At 40.5% G+C, this 21,422-nt stretch overlaps 1 protein-coding gene across 6 annotated transcripts in view; it reads left to right on the forward strand.

Moving 5' to 3' along the window:
- Positions 1-21,422, forward strand: part of tenm1 (teneurin transmembrane protein 1) — a 2,412,691-nt gene that overhangs the window by 1,575,852 nt on the left and 815,417 nt on the right. For all 6 annotated transcript variants that reach the window (XM_043704862.1, XM_043704861.1, XM_043704865.1 and 3 more), the window contains one exon: positions 7,061-7,343. In XM_043704862.1, the coding sequence (XP_043560797.1) occupies positions 7,124-7,343 (220 nt within the window). In that variant the 5' untranslated portion in view covers positions 7,061-7,123. The remainder of the gene's footprint in view (positions 1-7,060; positions 7,344-21,422) is intronic.

Consider the following 21,422-nt stretch of genomic DNA (forward strand, 5'->3'; position numbering starts at 1 on the left):
TCAGCTATTACAAGTGGGCATAGCTTTAAATTAAGGGGGGGGGGGTAGGTATAGGACAGATGTTAGGGGTAGGTTCTTTACTCAGCGAGTCGTGAGTTCATGGAATGCCCTGCCAGTAGCAGTGGTGGACTCTCCCTCATTATGGGCATTTAAGCGGGCATTGGATAGGTATATGGAGGATAGTGGGCAAGTACAGGTTGAATAGAAATATCTCCCTATAAACATATGGAAGGGGGGAGGCATTTAAGACCATAAGACATAGGAGCGGAAGTATGGCCATTCGGCCCATCGAGTCCACTCCGCCATTCAATCATGGCTGATGGGCATTTCAACTCCACTTACCCGCATTCTCCCCGTAGCCCTTAATTCCTTGTGACATCAAGAATTTATCAAGAAGTCACCACATTTGTGTACTAGACACCAAGGATAGGCAAAATAAATAAATGCTTCCTTTGATTTCAGGTTAGATCGATTAAAGAAAATTCTCAGAAGTGTAGATTGTAACATGTAAAAGTAATTGCCTTCAGGTTCCATGTGTTGTCCTGGTCTACTGTTATAACTCTTAACAGGAGTTTCCTGAGAGATGATGTAAATGACTGAAAATGATCCTTTCTTTTGGCAATTCCAAAGATGTTTTCATAACATTTGCACAGAAATTAAGACAAGAGACCAGACCATCCCAGTAACATGTTTTAATCTTTACTTTTTGAAATTTCAAATACTCTGATTTCTGGAGCAATCTTAATCTCTCAAGACACGAAGCTTATTAGTGAGCAGCCTTACTTCTACTATTGTTAGGAATTGGCATTCTGTACTTCAGACTCATTTGAAATTGATTTTAAAATATATTTCTACTCAGTATTGTAGGAGCCATACAGAAAATCATTATTAATATGTGCAATTTTGAAAGCATTAAATGTAACATTTCTAAAGCCTGAATGAGGAGCAAATTAGTCCCAGTTCCCATACCTGAATAAATTTCACCAGTAAGAAATGTTGAGTACCAAAATTATTTAATTTAGTAAGCAATTCCAAATGGGATGAAGCCAGTGAATGATTTAACAGCTATTTTACAAACCACTATTGCTTTCTGGGTTCGAACCCTGGAGATGCGTATCACGTGAAATAATTAATCTCTGTCAGGCATTTTCCATTATTAGGTTACATTTTGAGAGAGCCTCACACTCGGGTGGGATTTCTGTTCAAGTGTGGTAATAATTGACATTGTTCACTTTAATTGTGAAAAATAGGATTTGGGAAATAACTCTGTATTGTGTTGTTCTTGGTGGATGGAAATGCAAGTACTTATCTTTAAAAGTGAAAGTGTAGAGAAACATTATATGTGTAGAACTGTTCCAGTGGGTAGGTTCAATTTCCTGGCATGAGGTGCAGTCTTCGGGCTCCTTTACTTACAATCTTTAACCTTGATATTTTGATATGTTACAAGACAACACACCACACTTTGAGGAAAATAACTCCAGCAAGTACTATTGCACAGACTGTTAGGGCTACAATGATAAAATTTTGAGTGATTGCCAAGGTGCATGGTACCTGGCAGACAATAATTTCATCTTTACAATAATGTGCAGAGTTCTGAGCAGAAATGTTGTAGTTGTCAGGGATATGATGGAAAAGTCACAAAAAATGCCTTTGTGCACAAGAAGCATTAAACGAACTCATTCAAAGGTCACTGAATTCCATGTCTGAAGAACCTTATTCATTCTGCTGACACTCACTCCCTGATATTGATCAGCAAATCTTTTTGCATAGACCTTCAGAAAAAGGGACATATTTTGCAGAACTGCAGGCGAATTTAGATTTCTGGAATTGAGTTGTTTTAGGATATTCAAACCACATTTTAATAGAGTTTTGTCAATTCCTTTCCTCATGAAGGAGGATTAGGATGTGGAGGTTTAGCTTTGTAGGATGCAGATTCACAGTTCTGATGCAACATCTCCTAAACACAGCTGAGATATTAAGAGGGAGGAAACAAATGGAATTTTGTTTGCCAATCCATGTGTATTATCATGATCACAAATCTTGTAAGCATAAGTGCTCTGGGGTATATTGCAACCGTTTTCAATGACATAATGTGTTATTCATTTATATATTGCCTGTGTTTTACAGTAAACGTTATTGTAAGATTTTGAATGATTTTGAATGAGACAAAGTAATACTGGGGAATAATTTGCATTTATCTTTACACTTGTGTATCTTTTCAAATAATGCCATGTGTGAAATTATGTTCAAGACAGTCAAGATCGAGTTGATTGTTATGACTGTAGCTGTACAGGGCCTTGGTGAGACCACACTTGGAGTGTTGTGTGCAATTGAAGTCTCCCTAAGATAGACTTTGCAATCAAAGATATTCGGCTTCTCAGCCTTTGTGAGAAGAGAATTCTTTTTTTTAATAGATATTTTTATTGAAAATTTAACATGTTTTCATACGTTTACAAAAGAAAACTAAAAAAACCCCAAGTATAAACATTGATATACAATTAAATCTTAAATAAATAATAACCTAAATCTATCAAACAGAAAAAAAAAGAAATACCGAGAAAAACAAACTCAACTAACTACTCATCTAACCTACAACTAACCAGAGTGTATGATCAAAACTCTTACATTATTCAAGAGAAAAAAAACAATGGATAACACAGAAATTGAGTAGTGATATACATGCTCGGAATGTGTTAACATCAGATCACAACAAAACCCGTATTCGTGCAGGATTCCTCTCCTAAGGGGCACCGGACCAGCCAGGTTCACCCTCTCAATTAAATGAAGGCCCTTGTTAAGATGACCAAGATATCTGTATTTGTGTAATTCAAGAAGGGCTGCCATATTTTATGGAGTAATTCGTTTTTTTCCTGGTGCACCATATTTGTAAGGAAGTCAGGGCGAGTATATTCCATAATTATTCTGTGCCAACTCGAAAATCCATGAGGGCCCTCAGCCACCCAGTTTACCAAAATATTTTTCCTTGCACAGAAAGAGAATGGAAAATAATCTCTTTCCTGTCGTAATTTTAGGTGTTCTTTATCCAATAAATGTGTCTCCTATAGGAGAGCTATATCGATCCTTCTTTCTTGAGGTTTGATAATATTTTCTTCCTTTTGATTGGTGAATTACTCCCCATGACATTCCAGGTGCACCATTTAATCGACCCATAATCACCGGGCAAGTCCGAGACCTCCCAGGAGAAGAAACCCTACCCAAAACATCTCGAGTATAGAGCATATAAAATTCACAAAAATAAAGGCTCTTTAATACACTCAGATCAATATAATAAAAAATTATTTCTAAATAAAAAAAAAGTGTATTTAAATGGAGATCTTCCCCCTTATTCCCAGGGAGCATCACTTCCTTTCCAAAAACCCATCATAACCTCTCCCAACCAGTGCCTCACCCTTGACCCAGGCACCCCACGATAGGATAAAGAAAATTCAAATATACTACTGAGCTGGAATTAACAATGAGTACCCTACCCTCCATCCCTCCCACCCACACCAATACTTGGATATATTTGGTAATATTAGTACCATATGAACATATATGATTATAAAATTACAGTCTCAGCAAATAATAATTAAATATAGTAATACAGAATAACAGGGGAAAACAACCCCGCTCCTAAGGACAAAGATAAAATAGGATAAGGTAACCACCTTCCCCCATCTACATTAACTAGACCCCCTGGCCTATATATATATTGAAAAAAAAAGGGGAGGGGAAGAGAATCGCTAAGTAAAGAATAGATAAATAGACCCCTGTTCCCACCTCCCGGAGATAATATTAAACAGTAAGGTAATGAAAGGAAAGAAAAGGGGTTAAACTGGGGTGGGGGGTGAGGGGAGGGCAAAACAACATCAATTAACTCTTATAATTTATCTAAGAGAGTCCAAAAGTTCCAAGGCCTTCTCTGGTGAGCCAAAGTTATACACGGACCCTTCATTGCTGAAGCGTAGCGTAGCCGGGAGTACTGAATGTTTAAGTCCCTTAAACGCTTCTTCGCTTTGTCAAACACCTTCCTCTTTCAGACCAAAGCTGGGGAAAAGTCCTCAAATAACATAATCTTGGATCCTTTATAAATCATGGTTTGGGAATCTTTCCCAAGATTTCTGGAAGCTTCCAAGAGCATCTGCCTCTCCTTGTAGCTCTGCAGCCAGAACAGGACCAGGTGGGGCCCCTGGTTCGAGCCGGGCCCGTGCACTGCAACCCGGTAGGCCCATTCCATCCTTACCTGGCCTGATCCAGCCTCCAGATTTAACAGCTGTGAAAGCCACTGCTCGAGGAACACTGTAAGCTGGCCTTCTTCTTCCCGTTCGGGAAGGCCCAGCAAACAAATATTTTTTCGACGACCTCAAATCTCGAGGTCATCAAAGTGATTCTCTAAGGTCCGGACTTGCTGTTCGAGAGTCCGGACCCGATTCACGGCCGATTCTGCTATGGTCTCGGAGGTCGGGGCCTTTAGCTCTGTCCCAAAGACTCGGCACTTGATTTCGTCGATGTCTCGGCCGTGCTTTTGTAGCACGGCCGAGAGTAAATTCCATCGGCTTCGGGACTCTTCAATGAAGGCGTCAATCTTCGCATCGAGTTTAGAGATTATTTCCACAAGGCTCACCACCGTAGGTTAGTCCCCTGGGGTGGCTGCGGATGCCTCTGCTGCAGCAGTGGGGGGGGGGGGGGTGGTGAGGGAGGTGCTCCTGCCTGCTGAGAGCTGTGGGCTCCTTTCCCCCTAGTCATTTTTACAGGAGACTAGACTGTTTAAATTTAGTACTGAGCAACTAATTACATTAAGTAAAAACTTTTATAAATGATTGGTGAGTGTGGTGGAGGCGGGTGGCCCACTTTGCCCAAGTCTTGGGAGGAGCATTATAGACTCAGACTTGCTGAGTCACCGCATCTTGGATCCCTGAGAAGAGAATTCTGACTCACCATCCTGAGCAGTGGAGAGAGTATGTCAAAAGCTTTGGACTGGTATTGGAGGATGCCCTTGACTTGCTGTGTGGGGACCCCCTGACCAAAAGTAATACGCTTTTGACTTGACTGGGTCTGCTGACAGCCATGACCAGGTCCCTTCCTTTGTGTTTGCATTAAATGGTAAGACAAGACAGGTGTAATAGGAGGCTGTCATCTCTGTTTGAAGGAGTAAAGCACAGGAAGGGTCGGCAGTGCAAAGCAAGGATGCTTTAAGCATTCAGGTAAGCTCAGAGGGAGTGAGTGCTGTGATAATAAGTGAAGAGCTCAGAGGTGCAGTCTGGTTTAGTCCATAAAGTGAATGCGTGTCCCTGAGTGCACAATGCCCTTGCTGCAGCATTGCAGTGATAGTCACTTTGGCAGCATTGATGTGCAGAAGCAGCCTTAAGGGGATTAGAAGTGTGCCTTGAGGGTTCTTAGAGGCTGGTACATATCAAATGGCAATGACCATGGAGGTAGATTGTGTGGAGCCAGTACCCGTGCAGCCTGATGTATTGGTGCTCAGTGGCTGACTTGGAGGTTGTTTTGAGCAGATGTTGAACTGGATTTGCCATATGCACACTCTCACTTTTGTGTTGAGAATTCTCCATGTCTGGCTTGCTTGGAAGGAAAGAAAGATATATATTATTCAGAAGAGTCAGGCCGTTAATGAGGCATTTAACATGCAATAACCTTTTCTAATTGGCAGCTAGCAACAGCCTTGTGGGAAACTCGCCTCGCTGCTTATCGAATGCATAAATGGTAGATTAGATATTTTCAACATCAAGATCAGCCTCACTGGACTTCTCATCTGATCCTGCCACAAACTTCTCTTTAGCATACACTTCTTTGACACCTATAACATTCTTCACAATCTTTCTAAAGCAGTGTCTGGTGACATATTAACCCTTTGTTCCAAATCTCTTCACCAGTGACCTTCCTGAGGATGCCTAGTCAATGCCTTTAGTTCACTGCTGTTAACTAAATAGAGACCAAAGCCTCTTGGGTTAACCTTCGGCCTGGACTTCCAAAATGGGTGTAAATTGACATGCTAGTATGAACAAATTTCTCCCTCAAATATTGAAGGCATGTGACAATATCAATAGGGAATTTAATTGAAGATCAGAAAGGTAGTGGATGCGTTATCAAATTGTCAGTTACATAATATTAGAAAATATGATGAATGTAAATAGCTTCAGATGGCATAGAAAGCTTATTAGATTGAGGAGTTGTATATTGTAGGAAACATAATACAGAGAAATGTGAGTTTATTGACTTCAGATGTAGGATAAAAAGAACATGTACACTACATTGTAAAGCATTACAAAGAGCAGAATAGATAAACTTAATGGTTTAAATACAAAAAATTGCAAAATTGTTTGACAGATTCAATAAAGCCATACATGGAAGAAAATGGGTTCTCAGATTTTATGAAAAGAAGTAGGTTTAATCTACACAAACCTTTACTTAAACATATTTAATATGTGGAATCCAGTTTTGTTGTCCTATATTTTGTAAACAAGGCCATAAGGAGAGTGCATAAGAGATTTATTAATGCTATATCAGGGATGAGGACTTCAGTTATCAGTACAGACTGGGCCTGTTTTTATTACATCTGGAGGTGTTATAATAAAGAGACCTGACAGGGCAAATAGAACGTTATATAATTTTCATTGACCACTGGGTTTATGTTAGAATTGCAGATTTAATATCATCAAAAAAGAGCAAAGGGAGATGTTGGGACAATTACTTATTTTTTTCCCCAGAAACTTGTTACGATGTGAATGTGTGACAGGGTCCAGAACCAGAATGGAAAGAGAGGAGAATGAAACTAAGTGGTGGATATCTCTTTCAATCAACCTGTAAAAAATATTATGAACTGAATGGCCTGCTCTTGTGCTGTAGAAGTCTATGGTTCTGTCATATATTAGAATAAGGACATGTATATATTGTTAATGGATCATCGTATTCTTGAAATGGTGCGGCTGGTGGCATGTTTCTGTCTTGCCCATCCCTCTACCTATCTGCCTCTTTGATAATTTAACAAACAGGAAATTTAATTTTATTCAGTCTTACATACTTGTTCTCTCTCACTTTGCAGGTCATTTTCGATTGAGCATTTTGAACGCCCTGTTTTAATGTACGTCTACCAGCTTTACAAGGAATGGATCAGATGGATTGTAAACCTTATCAACCACTGTCAAAAGTTCGGTGTGAGATGGAATTGGCATACACTAGTTCTTCAGATGAAAGTGAAGATGGCAGAAGCCCCCACAAATCCTATAATTCTCGAGAAACACTTCATGAATTCAACAAGGAGTTAAGGATGAATTACAACAGTCATACGAAAGATATCATGCAAACGGTTGAAGAATCCAGACAAGGTATCGGTGTGTTTTTGTGTGGATATGTTAATAAATTTTACATGTAAATCTGAATATAGAATGCACCTCTCATAACTCTTGTCTCTCAAAAATCGCATGCAATGTTCAAGTTAAAAGAGGTCTCTAAGTAAGTCCATTTCCAGTCAGTCAGCTTATATTATCTTGAAATACAATTTAAATGATACTTTATATGGAAGTTTAATTTATTGTATTTTCACTCTTTGAATCTGATGGAATAAAAGTAGTTTCAATACAAGCTTAGTGGAACCATTAGTTAACCTTGCCCCTTTTAAAATGTATATGTTGTTTATGTATCATTGCACTGCAATAATTTTAGAACAGTCAGTTTCCATAGAAATATATTTCATTCATTCAGGTTTACCAATAGTAAACAAAATTGCAATTTGTGTGAACTTTATTTTCTAAATATCAGTTATGAGCAGTTCAGAATTAGCAAGGTTAAGTGTTTTGCTCATCTTTCAAACAATAGTCTGCACCTTAAAAGGAGCCAATTCTGAATGTACAAGGTTGTGTTTGAAATGTGAATTGGTGACATGTTGTGACTTGTCATAATTAATCACTAATTATGGCAGGGATATTGTTCATTAGAACTTCCTCAATTGAAATCAGACATGATTTGGAGATAGTGGTGTTGGACTGGGGTGTACAAAGTTAAAAATCACACAACACACGGTTATAGTCCAACAGGTTTATTTGGAAACACTAGCTTTCGGAGCGCCGCTCCTTCATCAAGTGGTTGTGGAGTACAAGAATGTAAGACACAGAATTTATTGCAAAGGTTTACAGCGTGCTGTAACTAAAATCATATATTGAAAAAGACCTGGATTGTTTGTTATGTCTCTCATCGGCTTCACAGAATCTTACACGGATTCATGCAGTTTTTGAGCAAAATAAAATGTAATTCTGCAAGTACAAATTCACCCCACAAACATATGTATGTGTGTGCATGAAGGTGTATGTATGTGTGGGGAGGGTTATGAGTGTGAGTGTAAAGGGGTGTAAGTCTGTGAGAGGGTGTGTGTGTGGGAGTGTATGTGTGAGCGCATGAGAGAAAGCTTGTGTATGAGAGAGGGTCTGCGTGAGTGTATGGGTCTATAAGGAGTGTGTGTGTATCTGTAGGAGTGTGTGTGTGTGTGTTGTGCAATGGGGTCACCTATCGTGTGACATGAACCCAAGGTCCCGATTGAGGCCATCCCCATTGGTACCAAACTTGGCTATCAGCCTTTGCTCGGCCGCTTTGCTTTGTTGCCTGTTCTGAAGTTCACCTTGGAGGACCAAGGTCACCCAAACGTCCAAGGTCAAATGTCCCAGACCGCTGAAGTGTTCTCCTGTCTGTTGATTATTGTGCGGTGTCCATTCATCCGTTGTTGTAACCTCTGCTCGGTCTTGCCATTGTAGCATGCCTCAGGGCATCCTTGCCTGCAGTGATGAGATCGACAATGTTGGCTGAGTTGCATGAGTACCTGCCACGTACATGGTGGAAAATGTCCCCAAGCGTAATGGTGGTATCTGTGTGGACACTATGACATGTCTTGCCATCTACCGTGACAAGGTTGTATGGTGTTGTCCTGAAAGCCGGGCAGTTTGCTACGAACAATGATCTGTTTGAGGTTTGGTGGTTGTTTAAGGGCAGGAAGTGGAGGCTTGGGGAAGGTCTTGGCGAGGTATCACGGAGTTGTCTTCACAGCATTATGATAATTTTACCTGAATCTGTGGTATTTATTTACCTTGACTGTTTTACTTGCCTACCATGAAAGTGTTGCACAACTCAAAGACTGTTCATTCTTTTAGCTGGAAGTAATGGGGGAGGATGTGGAGGGGAAATTTTCAGAATCAATGTATCTGGCTAGCCTGTAGATATGTTTCACCTCTAGCAGCTTTTCCCAATGAATATTTGAGACTAATGCCAGAAATCCATGCATTTGTGGTGTGAAACAAATTAATACTATTGAGAGTGAAATTATCAATGTTTTTTTGACTGCAAGACAATTTTACCAGTGTCATGGACTGTCTGTTTCCAGCATCTGCAGTCCTTGTTTTTACCTGCTGGGTCAGTACACTGGCAACAAAGGTGATATGGCTGCACAATGGGATGTTGGAACTGTATGAAACTTCAAGACTTTTCAATACTTAACAGCAGAAAATGACAAGATTGATGTATTCCCATAACAGAGGTTTGTATTTATTGACGATATTTTGTGATTTCTCTGACAACATGGACTTCTGAATTCACAAGCAGTGCCTGAGAGTGATAGCAGCTACATTGCATCAGGGCAGTTTTGATTGCTTGGACATGAGCAAAGCTCCTCCTTGTTGTACTGCCCTTGTAGTGTGCCATACTGTCTCCACCTCCTGCCTCTTGAACCCATTCGCCACCTTGATTTGGAAGATGAATGCAGAGGTAGCAGCTAATTCATTGCTCATTGTAAAATTTCATCTGATAGCAAGCTCCTTCAATGAGTGGGTTCAAGTCTCAGAAATCAGCCTGATGGTGGGTTAGCATCACTCTCAGCAATGTTCCACCCACAGTGCCTAAAATATATTTAAATATATGAAGGTTTGAGATCATTAGGGATCCATTGTACTAAAGACACTGCTTCTATTTGACAGACATTACTACTGCATTCTGTTATTCACTGGCAAACAAATGAGAAACTGGGAAGAACTTTTGCTAAACAGATTAGTCCAGTTTTTTTTCAATTGGAGATCTTTCAGGAGTGTTATGCCACTGTCTTCTCTGCTCTTTTTAAAAATAATTTGTGTTCTATGATTGTTTTTATTGCATCACAGTCTGTGTGAAGTAAATCTGATTTTTGACATTGTGTAACTTCTGGACAAATGAAAACTAATGAGAAAAGTGCATACGTTTTAATTATTATTATTTATAAATTGGTTCATTAATGGACCTGAATAATGCAAACAGGGCCATGCACTGGAGCTACTAGAACAGACCGATAAGCTTGGACAGCTTGACTTCGGCCACTCGGGAGAACTACTAATGAGCTGCTGTTGTAGGCCTCCTGTACTGGTTTGAAAAATGGGGAGAGCATCTTCAAGAGTAGCTGGTTCTCCAATTGGCTGACAGGTCCTCAGCTCAGCAGTGCTACCTGCTGCAGCGGTCACTGTTTGGAGTTTAAATTTCCTATATTAAAATGAGACCAAACCATCTTCCCATTATGGGGAGGATTACAAATAAGAGGCACAGTCTTGCACACATGTCCTTTAATGTCAAGGCCACCATTGACAACCTGAAGAGACATTTGTACTTCCGATCCGCTGTTACTTTTGTACTTTTGGGGGAGATTTAGGATGCCTCTGAAAGCCTGCCTTGTTTAAGACTTGAAGAAACTTGATAGAAGTCTACTGAGGACTCAGGACCATGCTGTCAGTGAGATGGCTCTGCTTTGCAAAAGTAAGTTGACCATTACATTGGCCAGTGTTGTGTAAACATTGAGATGCTTGAGAATATATTTTGTTATGACACGGCGGTGAACCCTTCTGCTAATTAAACAAAACACACAGAAAAGCTCACATTATCTCATAATCTGTTAAAATATGAGTGACAGAGAACTCCCAAATTCCACTATTTAACAAAAAAATCAATTTATTATTTAATTTTGAAAGTGAACATTAAACAACAACTATTCGCAAATCTAAGCCCCTCCTTTCTCTTAACTACTTATTATCTGCCTCTAACTCTATGACAGTATACTGTTCCAATAAAGCACTTATTAAAATTACAGCAACTTATTTTCAAAGCCATACACCGGTTGTCGTTGTCAGTGTCTTTCTTCTTTTGGCTCAAGATCTCTCTGGGTTGTCTTCTTTCTTTTACTGTGAAGATGTTTCATATGAAAAGGTACCTTTGATAGAGAGTTGGCAGTTACTCTCTTGGTGGCATTTACTCTGTCTGACTTTCAAACTGCTTGCCTTTTTTATCGTCCCAACATCGGATCATCTCAGTGGTTCAATGTTGGCAAAACAATGAATACAAAGTTGATTGGGTTTTAGTATCCTGAGGCATAATTTGAACTGATTGATTAAATTCAAATTGTTGTCAAAACAGCAACCAACACTCAGGTATCCATTTCACAGCCAAATGGTACATACTTTCAATTTTGTAGTACACTCTGGGACTGCTAGTTAGTCATATGACTGGTGCTTGTAAGCTCTCAGTGCAAAGCAACATTCATGCTCTCTTAAAGGTACGGTACATGCCTTCAACCTCAACAATTTCCCTTTTGAAAAACATGCTACTATGCACTCAACATTAAGAAAACAATGTTTCTGAAATTTAGTATCAGGACCCAAAGTATTTTACTTTCTTTAGTACTTCCATTTTTAATTAAAAAAGGAATGGTCTTTTGCTTTAACTTTGAAAACATACAGCCATCTACTCCTGGAATTCATTGAATGAAAGCCTTCTCGTGTTACTTCAATAAAAACTGAACTATCTGATCATCCAGTTTCAACCTGCTTTGTCTGTTGCTATCATGGTTTATTTTGAGAATTAATCCTATTAAAAATCCTTGGCTGAGTTTTGAATGCTATTGAACTACTTAACTCAAGAGAGTTATACACACAGTTGGACAGTTTTTTAAAAAAAGTTCTTCCAAAGTATCTGTCTTTGATCTGATTACTGAATAATTGTTTGTTTATACCACTGAATTGCTATTTAAAGATTTATTTTTTTAGTTAAGTTTTTTTGTGTGTGTGTGCAACATTTGCAGTATGAAACAGCTCATTGAACGAGCAGGCTCTACAAATATCCTAGACAACATCCAGACTTAGACTTAAAAGCAAGAAGTAGCATTAATATCATGCATGTGCTAGGCAAGGACCAGCTCAAAAAAGAGAAACTCCTACCATTTTTCCTTGACATTCTATGACTTTAACAATGCTGAATCTTCCACTAGCAATATCTTTGGAATCACCATTGATCAGAAACTGAATTAGACCACCTATTTAAAATACTATGGCTACAAGACTAGTCCAGTGCCTGGGAATTCTGTGGGGAATATCCACCTTCTATTTCCCTAAAACTTATCCATCATTCACAAAGTGTTAAAAGTGTTATGGAATGCTGTACACTTGCCATTATGGGTATAGCTCCAATAACAAACTAGACGCGCGACATGATTCAAGAGTTAGCAACCTACTTGACTAAAACTCCATTGATTTCCTTCAACATTCATCCCCTTCATCACCTGGCAGCAGCATGCTCCATATACAAGACACATTGCAGTAACTCAGCTAGCCTCCCTTAAAAGCATTTTCTAAACCCCAACTTCTACCACCAAGGAAGCCCCCAAGGGCAGTAAATACTAGAAACACTGTCACCCAGCATTCAAGCCAAGCAATACATTGCTATTCTTTCAGTGTACCTGGGTAAAATGTATAGAATTCTCTTCCTAACTGCACCCCTCCCTTGATCCCAAGAATAACATGTGGCTAACGTCTCCAATGTAATTAGGAATGGGCAATAATTGTTGGCATTGCCAGCAATGTCTGCATCCTGTCAATGAACTGAAGGATCTTGGTATTAACAGGCTATAATGTTGGGACTATCCTCCCAATCCTAGTGCTGTGCTCACCCATAGACTGAGCAAGTGCTTCACAATAAATGGTCTGATATAACTTGGGTAATCTCTTCATCATTAGGTCAGGGTACTGAGATTCATCAGGTTGCCTCCAACGCCTGATTCTACTCAAAGTAAGAAGTGAGCCTGGAATTTTCCAGTTGTCATTTAATTGCCCAACTGGTTATTTGTTGGGACATCTGTATGGCACTTCTGCCTAAATAATAAAGAGGGCCTTTTATGACCAGCAATTCCTGTAAAAACTCAAATAGTAAACTAGGACTGAATTATACAACATGCTAGATACCCCCTTCACTCAATAACAAGTTGGGGGAGAGAGCCAACAGGTTCCCATAGCCATTTGGCTAATTGATCCTAATGAGGTTGGAGTTGTGATCTCTGATCTGCTGGATCAAGCAGTCTCACCTTTCAGAGATGGCAACCAATAACAGGCTGACAGTTTTCCAACATCATGATTAGATTAGATTACTTACAGTGTGGAAACAGGCCCTTCGGCCCAACGAGTCCACACCGATCCTCCGAAGAGCAACCTACCACAGAGGCCATCAGAGCAACCCATTCCCCTACATTTACCCCTTCACCAACACACTACAGGCAATTTGGCATGGCCAATTCACCTAACCTGCACATTTTTGGACTGTGGGGGGAGACTGGAGAACCTGGAGGAAACCCACGCAGACATGGGCAGACGTGTGTTGGAGATTTGAGTAAGTACTTGAGGCGGTGCTGGTTACCATGCTGGAAGTCCCCACGGAAAGAGATGACAGGTGTCAGAAGCTAGTGTTTGAAATGTCATGGAGTAGGACAACATAGGGAGGAATAAACCTCTGGCTGGTGGAGTGGCCTCTGATGGCCTCTGTGGTAGTGAAGTCTGGTGGCCAAGCTAATTGGCATAGGTACTTCCTGTTCATGGTCAAATCCCTGAAACAAAGGGATTGGGACCTTTAAATGAGGACATTGATTGTCTTTTAGGACTTCAATTAAGGATTGTTGTGAGCGACCTTGCAATAGGGATGGGGCAGTCAGATAAGAAGCATGCAGGCCACCTGCTGGATTTGTACAGTCGCCTCATCTTCCAAACTGTTTGCAAATCAGGGTTTTATTTAGCACCTTATATTTAGAATGATGACTTTTTTCTTCTATTTATTTCTACATGCTCAGTTTATTTCTGTAGAGCAAAAGTAAACCTCAGGGTCCAGAGAAGACACTGAACCAAATAATAGAACACATTATCATGTCATAAAAAAGTTGAAAATCTCTTCATTGTATGTTTTGGCAACAGTTTTATATCCTGACTGAGGAATATGTCTATATTTGTAACAAAATGAGTATTTAGGTGTTCAACTTTGTTAGTTGCAAGAGTGCAATGTTGACAGGGCTAAGAATTTCAAATGATGCCTGAACATTTGCAGAATTTCAAATCATACCCTGGAAATTTAAATGTCTACTTAAGGAATGGAATCTGAGGACTGGATCTGAAATTGTAAGAAACATTTTTAACAAAGAAGATACCTCTGTATAGAGACTTTTGTTTGTGTGTCAGTGGGGGCCCAGTTGAAAGTACTGTCACTTCTGTGAGAGAATGTTGTGGTTCAGGTTACACTCCAGGGCCTGAACTGACACTCAAAACTGACACTGCAGTGTAGAACCTAGGGACTTCAATGCTGTTAGAGATGCCATCTTTGCGAGAAAATGATAAATTGAGGCTCATTCTGCCCTCTCAGCTGAATGTAAAGCTGTTCTCTGCACTTTCTCAAAGAAGATGAGCAGTAAATCATGGCCTAATAGTATTATGAGTAGATTATTAATCCAGAGACCCAGGTCATGTTCTCGGGACCTGGTTTGAATCCTGCCATGACAGATAGTAGAATTTGAATTCAATCAAAATCTGGAATTAATGGTCTAATGATGACAATAAGCTCTTGTTGATTGTCAGAAAAATCCAACTGGTTCATCAGTGTCCTGCAAGGAAGGAAATCTGCCATTCTTATATGGTCTGGCCTACATTAGACTCCAGGCCAACAGAACTAGTTCGGACATAACTGCCCTGTGGGAAATTAGACTTGGGTAATCAAAGCTGGCCTAGTCAGTAACACCTATATCCAAGTGAACAAATTTTATTTAAAAAGCAATGTAGTTATTCCCAGAGTCTTTGTCAATATTAATCCCTTCATTAGTGTCAAACGAAGCCTTATTTACTTAGTAGGAACAAAGAAACAGATTTTCCTGCTGCAGGACTTCACACAAGATTTCAACTGAAAGCACAGTTGACCCATAGGCTTGTCGATGGTGGTGTACACAGCTGAATGGCCTGTTGATGAAGCTGTCTGTTTTGGAAGGTTATTTTGGAGATGTTCCAGAGGGCTGAGGGAACTGTGCTTCAATATGAGTAATGCCTGTGGGAGAGAAGTACCAAAAGCAGGAATGGGGCAGGTCAGAGTCGAAGGTTCAGTTGAGGGCAGAGGAATGAAAATTTTCTGTGGTAGCTTATTTTCCGCTGTTGTCATTTTTCTTGCAGTGGTTACAATGGTTGCTGTCAATTGTGCCTGCCGTCTGATCTCCCAGATTAAATTATTTACTTACCAAATGGCATCATTAATTATGAGGAGCATAACCTCTCTTTAATGCCATGTCTCGCAGGATTTCAGAATAACATCGGAAAAGAGCACTGCTGCAAAGACACATCAAAGGGTACATCCTTGAGACTTTTAATGGCTTTTGCTGTATTAAAGAATATAATGCGCAAAATAGAAATCAGACAACATGAAATGTTACGGATACAATGAAAAGGTGATGATCCAAATTCTATAGCTAGGACATTTCATATCAAAGCAGACATTGCAATCTGATTGTTGCTTTTAGTTCCATGAAATATCTGTAAGCTTGAAAAGTGATAAAGGCTGAAGGTTTTATCAGAAAGGTAACAGGACTTCAGTGAGATGCTTTCAACTTGTCAAATGAAGCACATGGTATTATCAGATTTATAAGTAAGATAAAGGAGTGTTCAGAATGATTTCAAAGCACTCTAAAGGTGCTGAATTTGTAATTTAATGATGATAATGGAGCAACTTATCTTTTGTCTGAAGATTGCTATTGTGAGACAGCTTGCAATTCTTTTCAGCTGTGAAGTAATTGTTCCAGTGGTTGTTTCATGGAACAGGAAGTTAAGAATATGAACCTTATTCACAGATAAATAAGAATCTCCATGTACTGTTATAACATTTTTACAATCATCAAACACTGAGTAAGGATTGATATTAGGACTCATTGCAATGAATACAGTTTCATGGAGATGGAAAATTCAAATTGATGAACAATAATTTTAGCTAATTTTGTTTTAGATATTCCTGATGGAATATGTTCTTAACATATTCTGAGGAACTTGATGTATTTTGGAAAACATCTTGGTATTGCTGTGGAATTGGTTAATACTATGTGCTGTCGACATCTCTCAACCCATTGTTGCTAGCTTTGAACTTTATGAAATGATTTTGATTGCCCAAGAGTGCCATCATGATTTATAAACACAGTTTCACTCAGTCACAGCATTTTACACTCTCTCCATTAGAACTATTATAGTAAAATCGAGAAAATGCCAGAGAAATTGAAGGCATATAAATTATAATGCTCCATGTTGGAAATTTAATGGAAGTCATGAACTTGAATTGCATATGTTTAAGGAGATTTCAGCTTTGCCTAATGTCAAATTGTCCCTGGTACATTTAAACTTATGATAAATGCATATCATTCATTAATGATCCAAGCAAATAGCTCACTACAGCAGAAGGTGCAAATGCCAGAGGGTTGAAATTAAAAATGAAAGATAGGATTAACAAACAAAGTCACATATGAATTTCTCGCAAGTACAAGAATTAGGGTGTATTCTAAGAATGCAAATAGATAGAGTTCTTTGGGTGTGGAGGAAAGGGTAAAGATTGTTTGCTGAGAATGTTAGACTTTCTGTATTTATTATAATGCCTGGAAAATTATTAGTTTATTTATCATCAAATTGATGAACAGTGGGCTGATTTTACTATATCCCCACTGGGTGTGTTTTTGTCCTGATGCGAGGCCTGTCAGATAATTTAGATGCTCAGTCCACCGTCTTCCTGGCATCCCTGGGGCTCAAGCACGAACATGGAGGGTGAGTAGGCATGGGGATTGGCAACCATCCCCCTCTATAACTAACTAACTAAGGGCCAACTGAGCTTATTAAAAGCTCAAACAATGCCGCATCAATGTTTAGCCAGAGTAGGCAGCCAGATGCGAATGCACAGCCCATTTTTAAACACTTACTGAAGAAAGGTGGAAAAGAAGTAGTTCACCTCATTCTAGGGATGTGCTCCCTGCACCAGATGCCACTCCATCCTTCCTTCTGTGTTGCCTTCCTGGCAGATCCTGACCTCCATCAACCCTCTTCCACTTATCCTTTCAGATCTCTCCCCCCAGGAGAATCTGAGACTTTCCTTGTTGTTGCAGAAATCATCCTCTCCAGCCTCCTTTCTGTTGAACCAGGAGCACCCACCATTGAGTTTGGGCATTGGCAAGCTGGCATCTCCCATGTGAGAGACAGAAGGCCTGCAATTGGTTGAAATAATTTGGAAAAGTTAGAAAGAAAAATAGACTGCTAATAATGCACAATTGTAAGAAAAAGGATAGTATTTTGGGGGGGAGGGGGGTGCAGTTCTAAAGTAGGATCCTGCATAAAATTGATAACCTATCCCATTTGTTTACAAGACTGTTGATTAAGATAACATTTTGTGCAATTATGTTGAGGTATGCAGAAAAATGTAGGAACTCACAGTCATTAAGTTATACAGCGTGGAAACAGATTCTTCAGTCCAACTCATCCACACTGACCAAAAATCCTAAACTCATTTGGTCCAATTGGCAACATTTGACCCATATCTCTCTAAATTCTATTAATATACCCCTCTACTGTTGTAATTGTACAAGCTTCCACCATTTCCTCTGTCAGTTAATTGCAAACATACATCACCCTCTGCGTGAAAGAGTTGCCCCTCAGGTCCCTTTTAAATTTTTGCCCTCTCACCTTAAAAATATGACCTTTTGTTTTGAACTCCCCGACCATGGTGAAAAGACCCTTGGTATTCACCTTATCCATGCCCCTCAAGATTTTATAAGCCTCTATAAGGTCACCCCCCCAGTCTCCAACTCTCCAGGGAGAAAAGCTGCAGCCTATTCAGCTTCTCCCTGTAGCTCAAACCTCCATTCACAGCCACATCCTTGTAAATCTTTTCTGAAATCTTTCAAGATGAACAACATATTTCCGGGAGCAGGAAGACCAGAATTGAACTCAGTATTGTAAATGTGGCCTCGCCAATATACTGTATAGCTGCAACATTACCTCCCAACTCTGATACTCAATGACCAATGAACACAAGTATTTTTGTTTTGAGTCTCCCTTTTAAAAGGTATTGATGTTTTTTCACTTCTAAGTTGTTTCTTTTTTATGTCTTCTCTCCACATCGAAAGTACCATTCCCTTTCTTAACATCCTTTACTTCCTGGTTAATTCTCAAATCATTTCACCCCTCATGAGATTGTGCTCGTTACATCATCAACAAACTCCTCGATCACCATAATACAGTTGGCACCAATGAATCTGTGCCCTCAGACAGAATCTTCCCAGGGCCCTAAGTCATATGGACAATGGTGAGAAATTTGGGAGAAGCCTGTTAAATGTTGAATGAGACCTTCCTCAACGGTAAGAGTCAGTTTCAACTTAGTTTCAGATGCTTAAATGCGATGAGTAGCAGCAGACCTACGAATGGTGATTGTCACTCAGTATCCTCTTTAATATTAGTTAATCTCACCTCACATATACATGCTCTCTATTCTGCCACCCGCCAAATAGAAATTGGATGCCAGGATCCCGACATGAAGGTGAGAATGGGTCCCTGGTGGCTCCAGCTTGCTGCTTGATCCTCTGGACACTTGCAAACCCGATGGGAAGTGGTTGCATCCAGTGTCCGTGGACACCAATAGTGTGCACCATGATACATTTCTCTGCATCATCATGACACATCTCCAGTTGACTTATAGTATCCTTCTTGGTTTAATGTTGCACTTTGGAGTGCACCAGCATTGCAATGCTGCGGCAAGGGCACCTTGTATACACAGACAAGCACCCCATTCATAGGTTGGACCAGGCAGCATCTTAGGACTGTTTGCTTCTCTCTTAGTGCTCCCCTACTTTGTGCCCCCAGGTAGCTCTTCTGTAACATGATGGTTGCATTTGTGCGCAACCCGTGTTATAGAAAGTCATGCTTTAGAAACAGCGCTCAAAGTATTGGCGATGTAATCGCGTTACAGCCAATACACATTTTAAAAGTTCACACTTCAGAAACAGTGTCCCTCAATTGTGTTACACAAAACAGTCTGTACCTCAATATTCAAAGCATCTCTGCCTTGCCTTGCCTGTAAGCTCTTTGCGCCCTTGGTCAGAGCTAACATGCGCACAGTATTTGTTTACCAACATCCTTTTGGCACAGTCATAGAGTCTGTGGGAAGCTTGCATACGTTGTCAGCAGGCATCAGCGAAGGGCCTTGAGATGTTGCAGTGTCTGCTGTGTCAATCTTACTCCTATACGGTGTGCCAGCAGCACATGCAGCAAACTGATTTTAATTCAAGTAAATGGCCATGTCGAAAAAGAGTAATCTTCAGCCACGTTCAAAGAAGTGTGTTTTGTTTAGAGGATCCAAGCACACAAACTCAAGGGCATCCTCCAGAATCAGTTTAGAGACATAGGCACAGCTCACCTCAGGAGATCTCCCACCCACAGCTTCTAACCTCATAGTTCGGGAACCCCACACTGCCCGATTCTACCTCCTTCCCAAAATCCACAAGCCTGACAACCCTGGCCGGCCCATGGTCTCAGCCTGCTCCTGCCCCACTGAATTCATCTCCACCTACCTCAATACTGTCCTATTCCCCCTTAGTCCAGGAACTCCAAAAGTACTTTCAAGACACCACCCACGCCCTCCACCTCCTCCAAGACTTCCTGCCCCACTGAATTCATCTCCACCTACCTCAATACTGTCCTATCCCCCTTAGTCCAGGAACTCCAAAAGTACTTTCAAGACACCACCCACGCTCTCCACCTCCTCCAAGACTTCTGTTTCCCCGGCCCCCAATGCCTCATCTTCACCATGGACATCCAATCCCTCTATACCTTCATCTGCCATGACCAGGGCCTCCAAGCCCTCCATTTCTTCCACTCCCGACATCCCCACCAGTACCCTTCCACTGACAATCTCATTCATTTGGCTGAACTGGTCCTCACCCTTAACGATTTCTCCTTCAAATCCTACCATTTCCTCCAGACAAAAAGGGTAGCCATGGGCACCCGCATGGGCCCCAGCTATGCCTGTCTCTTTGTTGGCTATGTGGAACAGTCCATCTTCCATAGTTACACCGGCACCATTCCCCACTTCTTCCTCTGCTACATTGATGACTGCATCGACGCCACATCGTGCTCCCGTGAGGAGGTTGAGCAGTTCATCAACTTCACTAACACATTCCACCCGACCTTAAATTCACCTGGACCATCTCTGACACCTCCCTCCCCTTCCTGGACCTCTCCATCTACATCAATGATGACTGACTCAATATGGACATTTTTTACAAACCCACCGACTCCCACAGGTACCTGGATTACACCTCTTCCCACCCTATTTCCTGCAAAAATGCTATCTCGTATTTCCAATTCCTCCGCCTCCACCGTATCTGCTCCCAGGAGGACCAGTTCCACCACAGAACACACCAGATGGCCTCCTTCTTTAAAGACCATAATTTCCTTTCCCACATGAGAAATGAGATAACAAGAATCCAGAGAAAGTATATTCTTGTCAGGGTGAAAGGGAAGGCTGGTAGGTATAGGGAATGCTGGATGACTAAAGAAATTGAGGGTTTGGTTAAGAAAAAGAAGGAAGCATATGTCAGGTATAGATAGGATAGATCGAGTGAATCTTTAGAAGAGCAGAAAGAAAGTAAGAGTAAACTTAAGAGGAAAATCAGGAGGGCACAACGGGAACATGAGATAGCTTTGACAAATAGAATTAAGGAGAATCCAAAGGGTTTTTACAAATATATTAAGGACAAAAGGGTAACTAGGGAGAGAATATGGACCCTCAAAGATCAGCAAGGTGGCCTTTGTGTAGAGCCACAGAAAAAGGGGGAGATACTAAATGAATATTTTGCATCAGTATTTACTGTGGAAAAGGATATGGAAGATATAGACTGTAGGGAAATAGATGGTGACATCTTGCAAAATGTCCAAATTACAGAGGAGGAACTGCTGGATGTCTTGAAATGGGTAAAGGTGGATAAATCCCCAGGACCTGACCGGGTGTACCCGAGAACTCTGTGGGAAGCTAGAGAAGTGACTGCTGGGCCTCTTGCTGAGATATTTGTATCAACGATAGTCACAGGTGAG

This window comes from Chiloscyllium plagiosum, chromosome 15 (genome assembly GCF_004010195.1).
Source record: "Chiloscyllium plagiosum isolate BGI_BamShark_2017 chromosome 15, ASM401019v2, whole genome shotgun sequence".
Lineage (NCBI taxonomy): Eukaryota > Metazoa > Chordata > Chondrichthyes > Orectolobiformes > Hemiscylliidae > Chiloscyllium > Chiloscyllium plagiosum.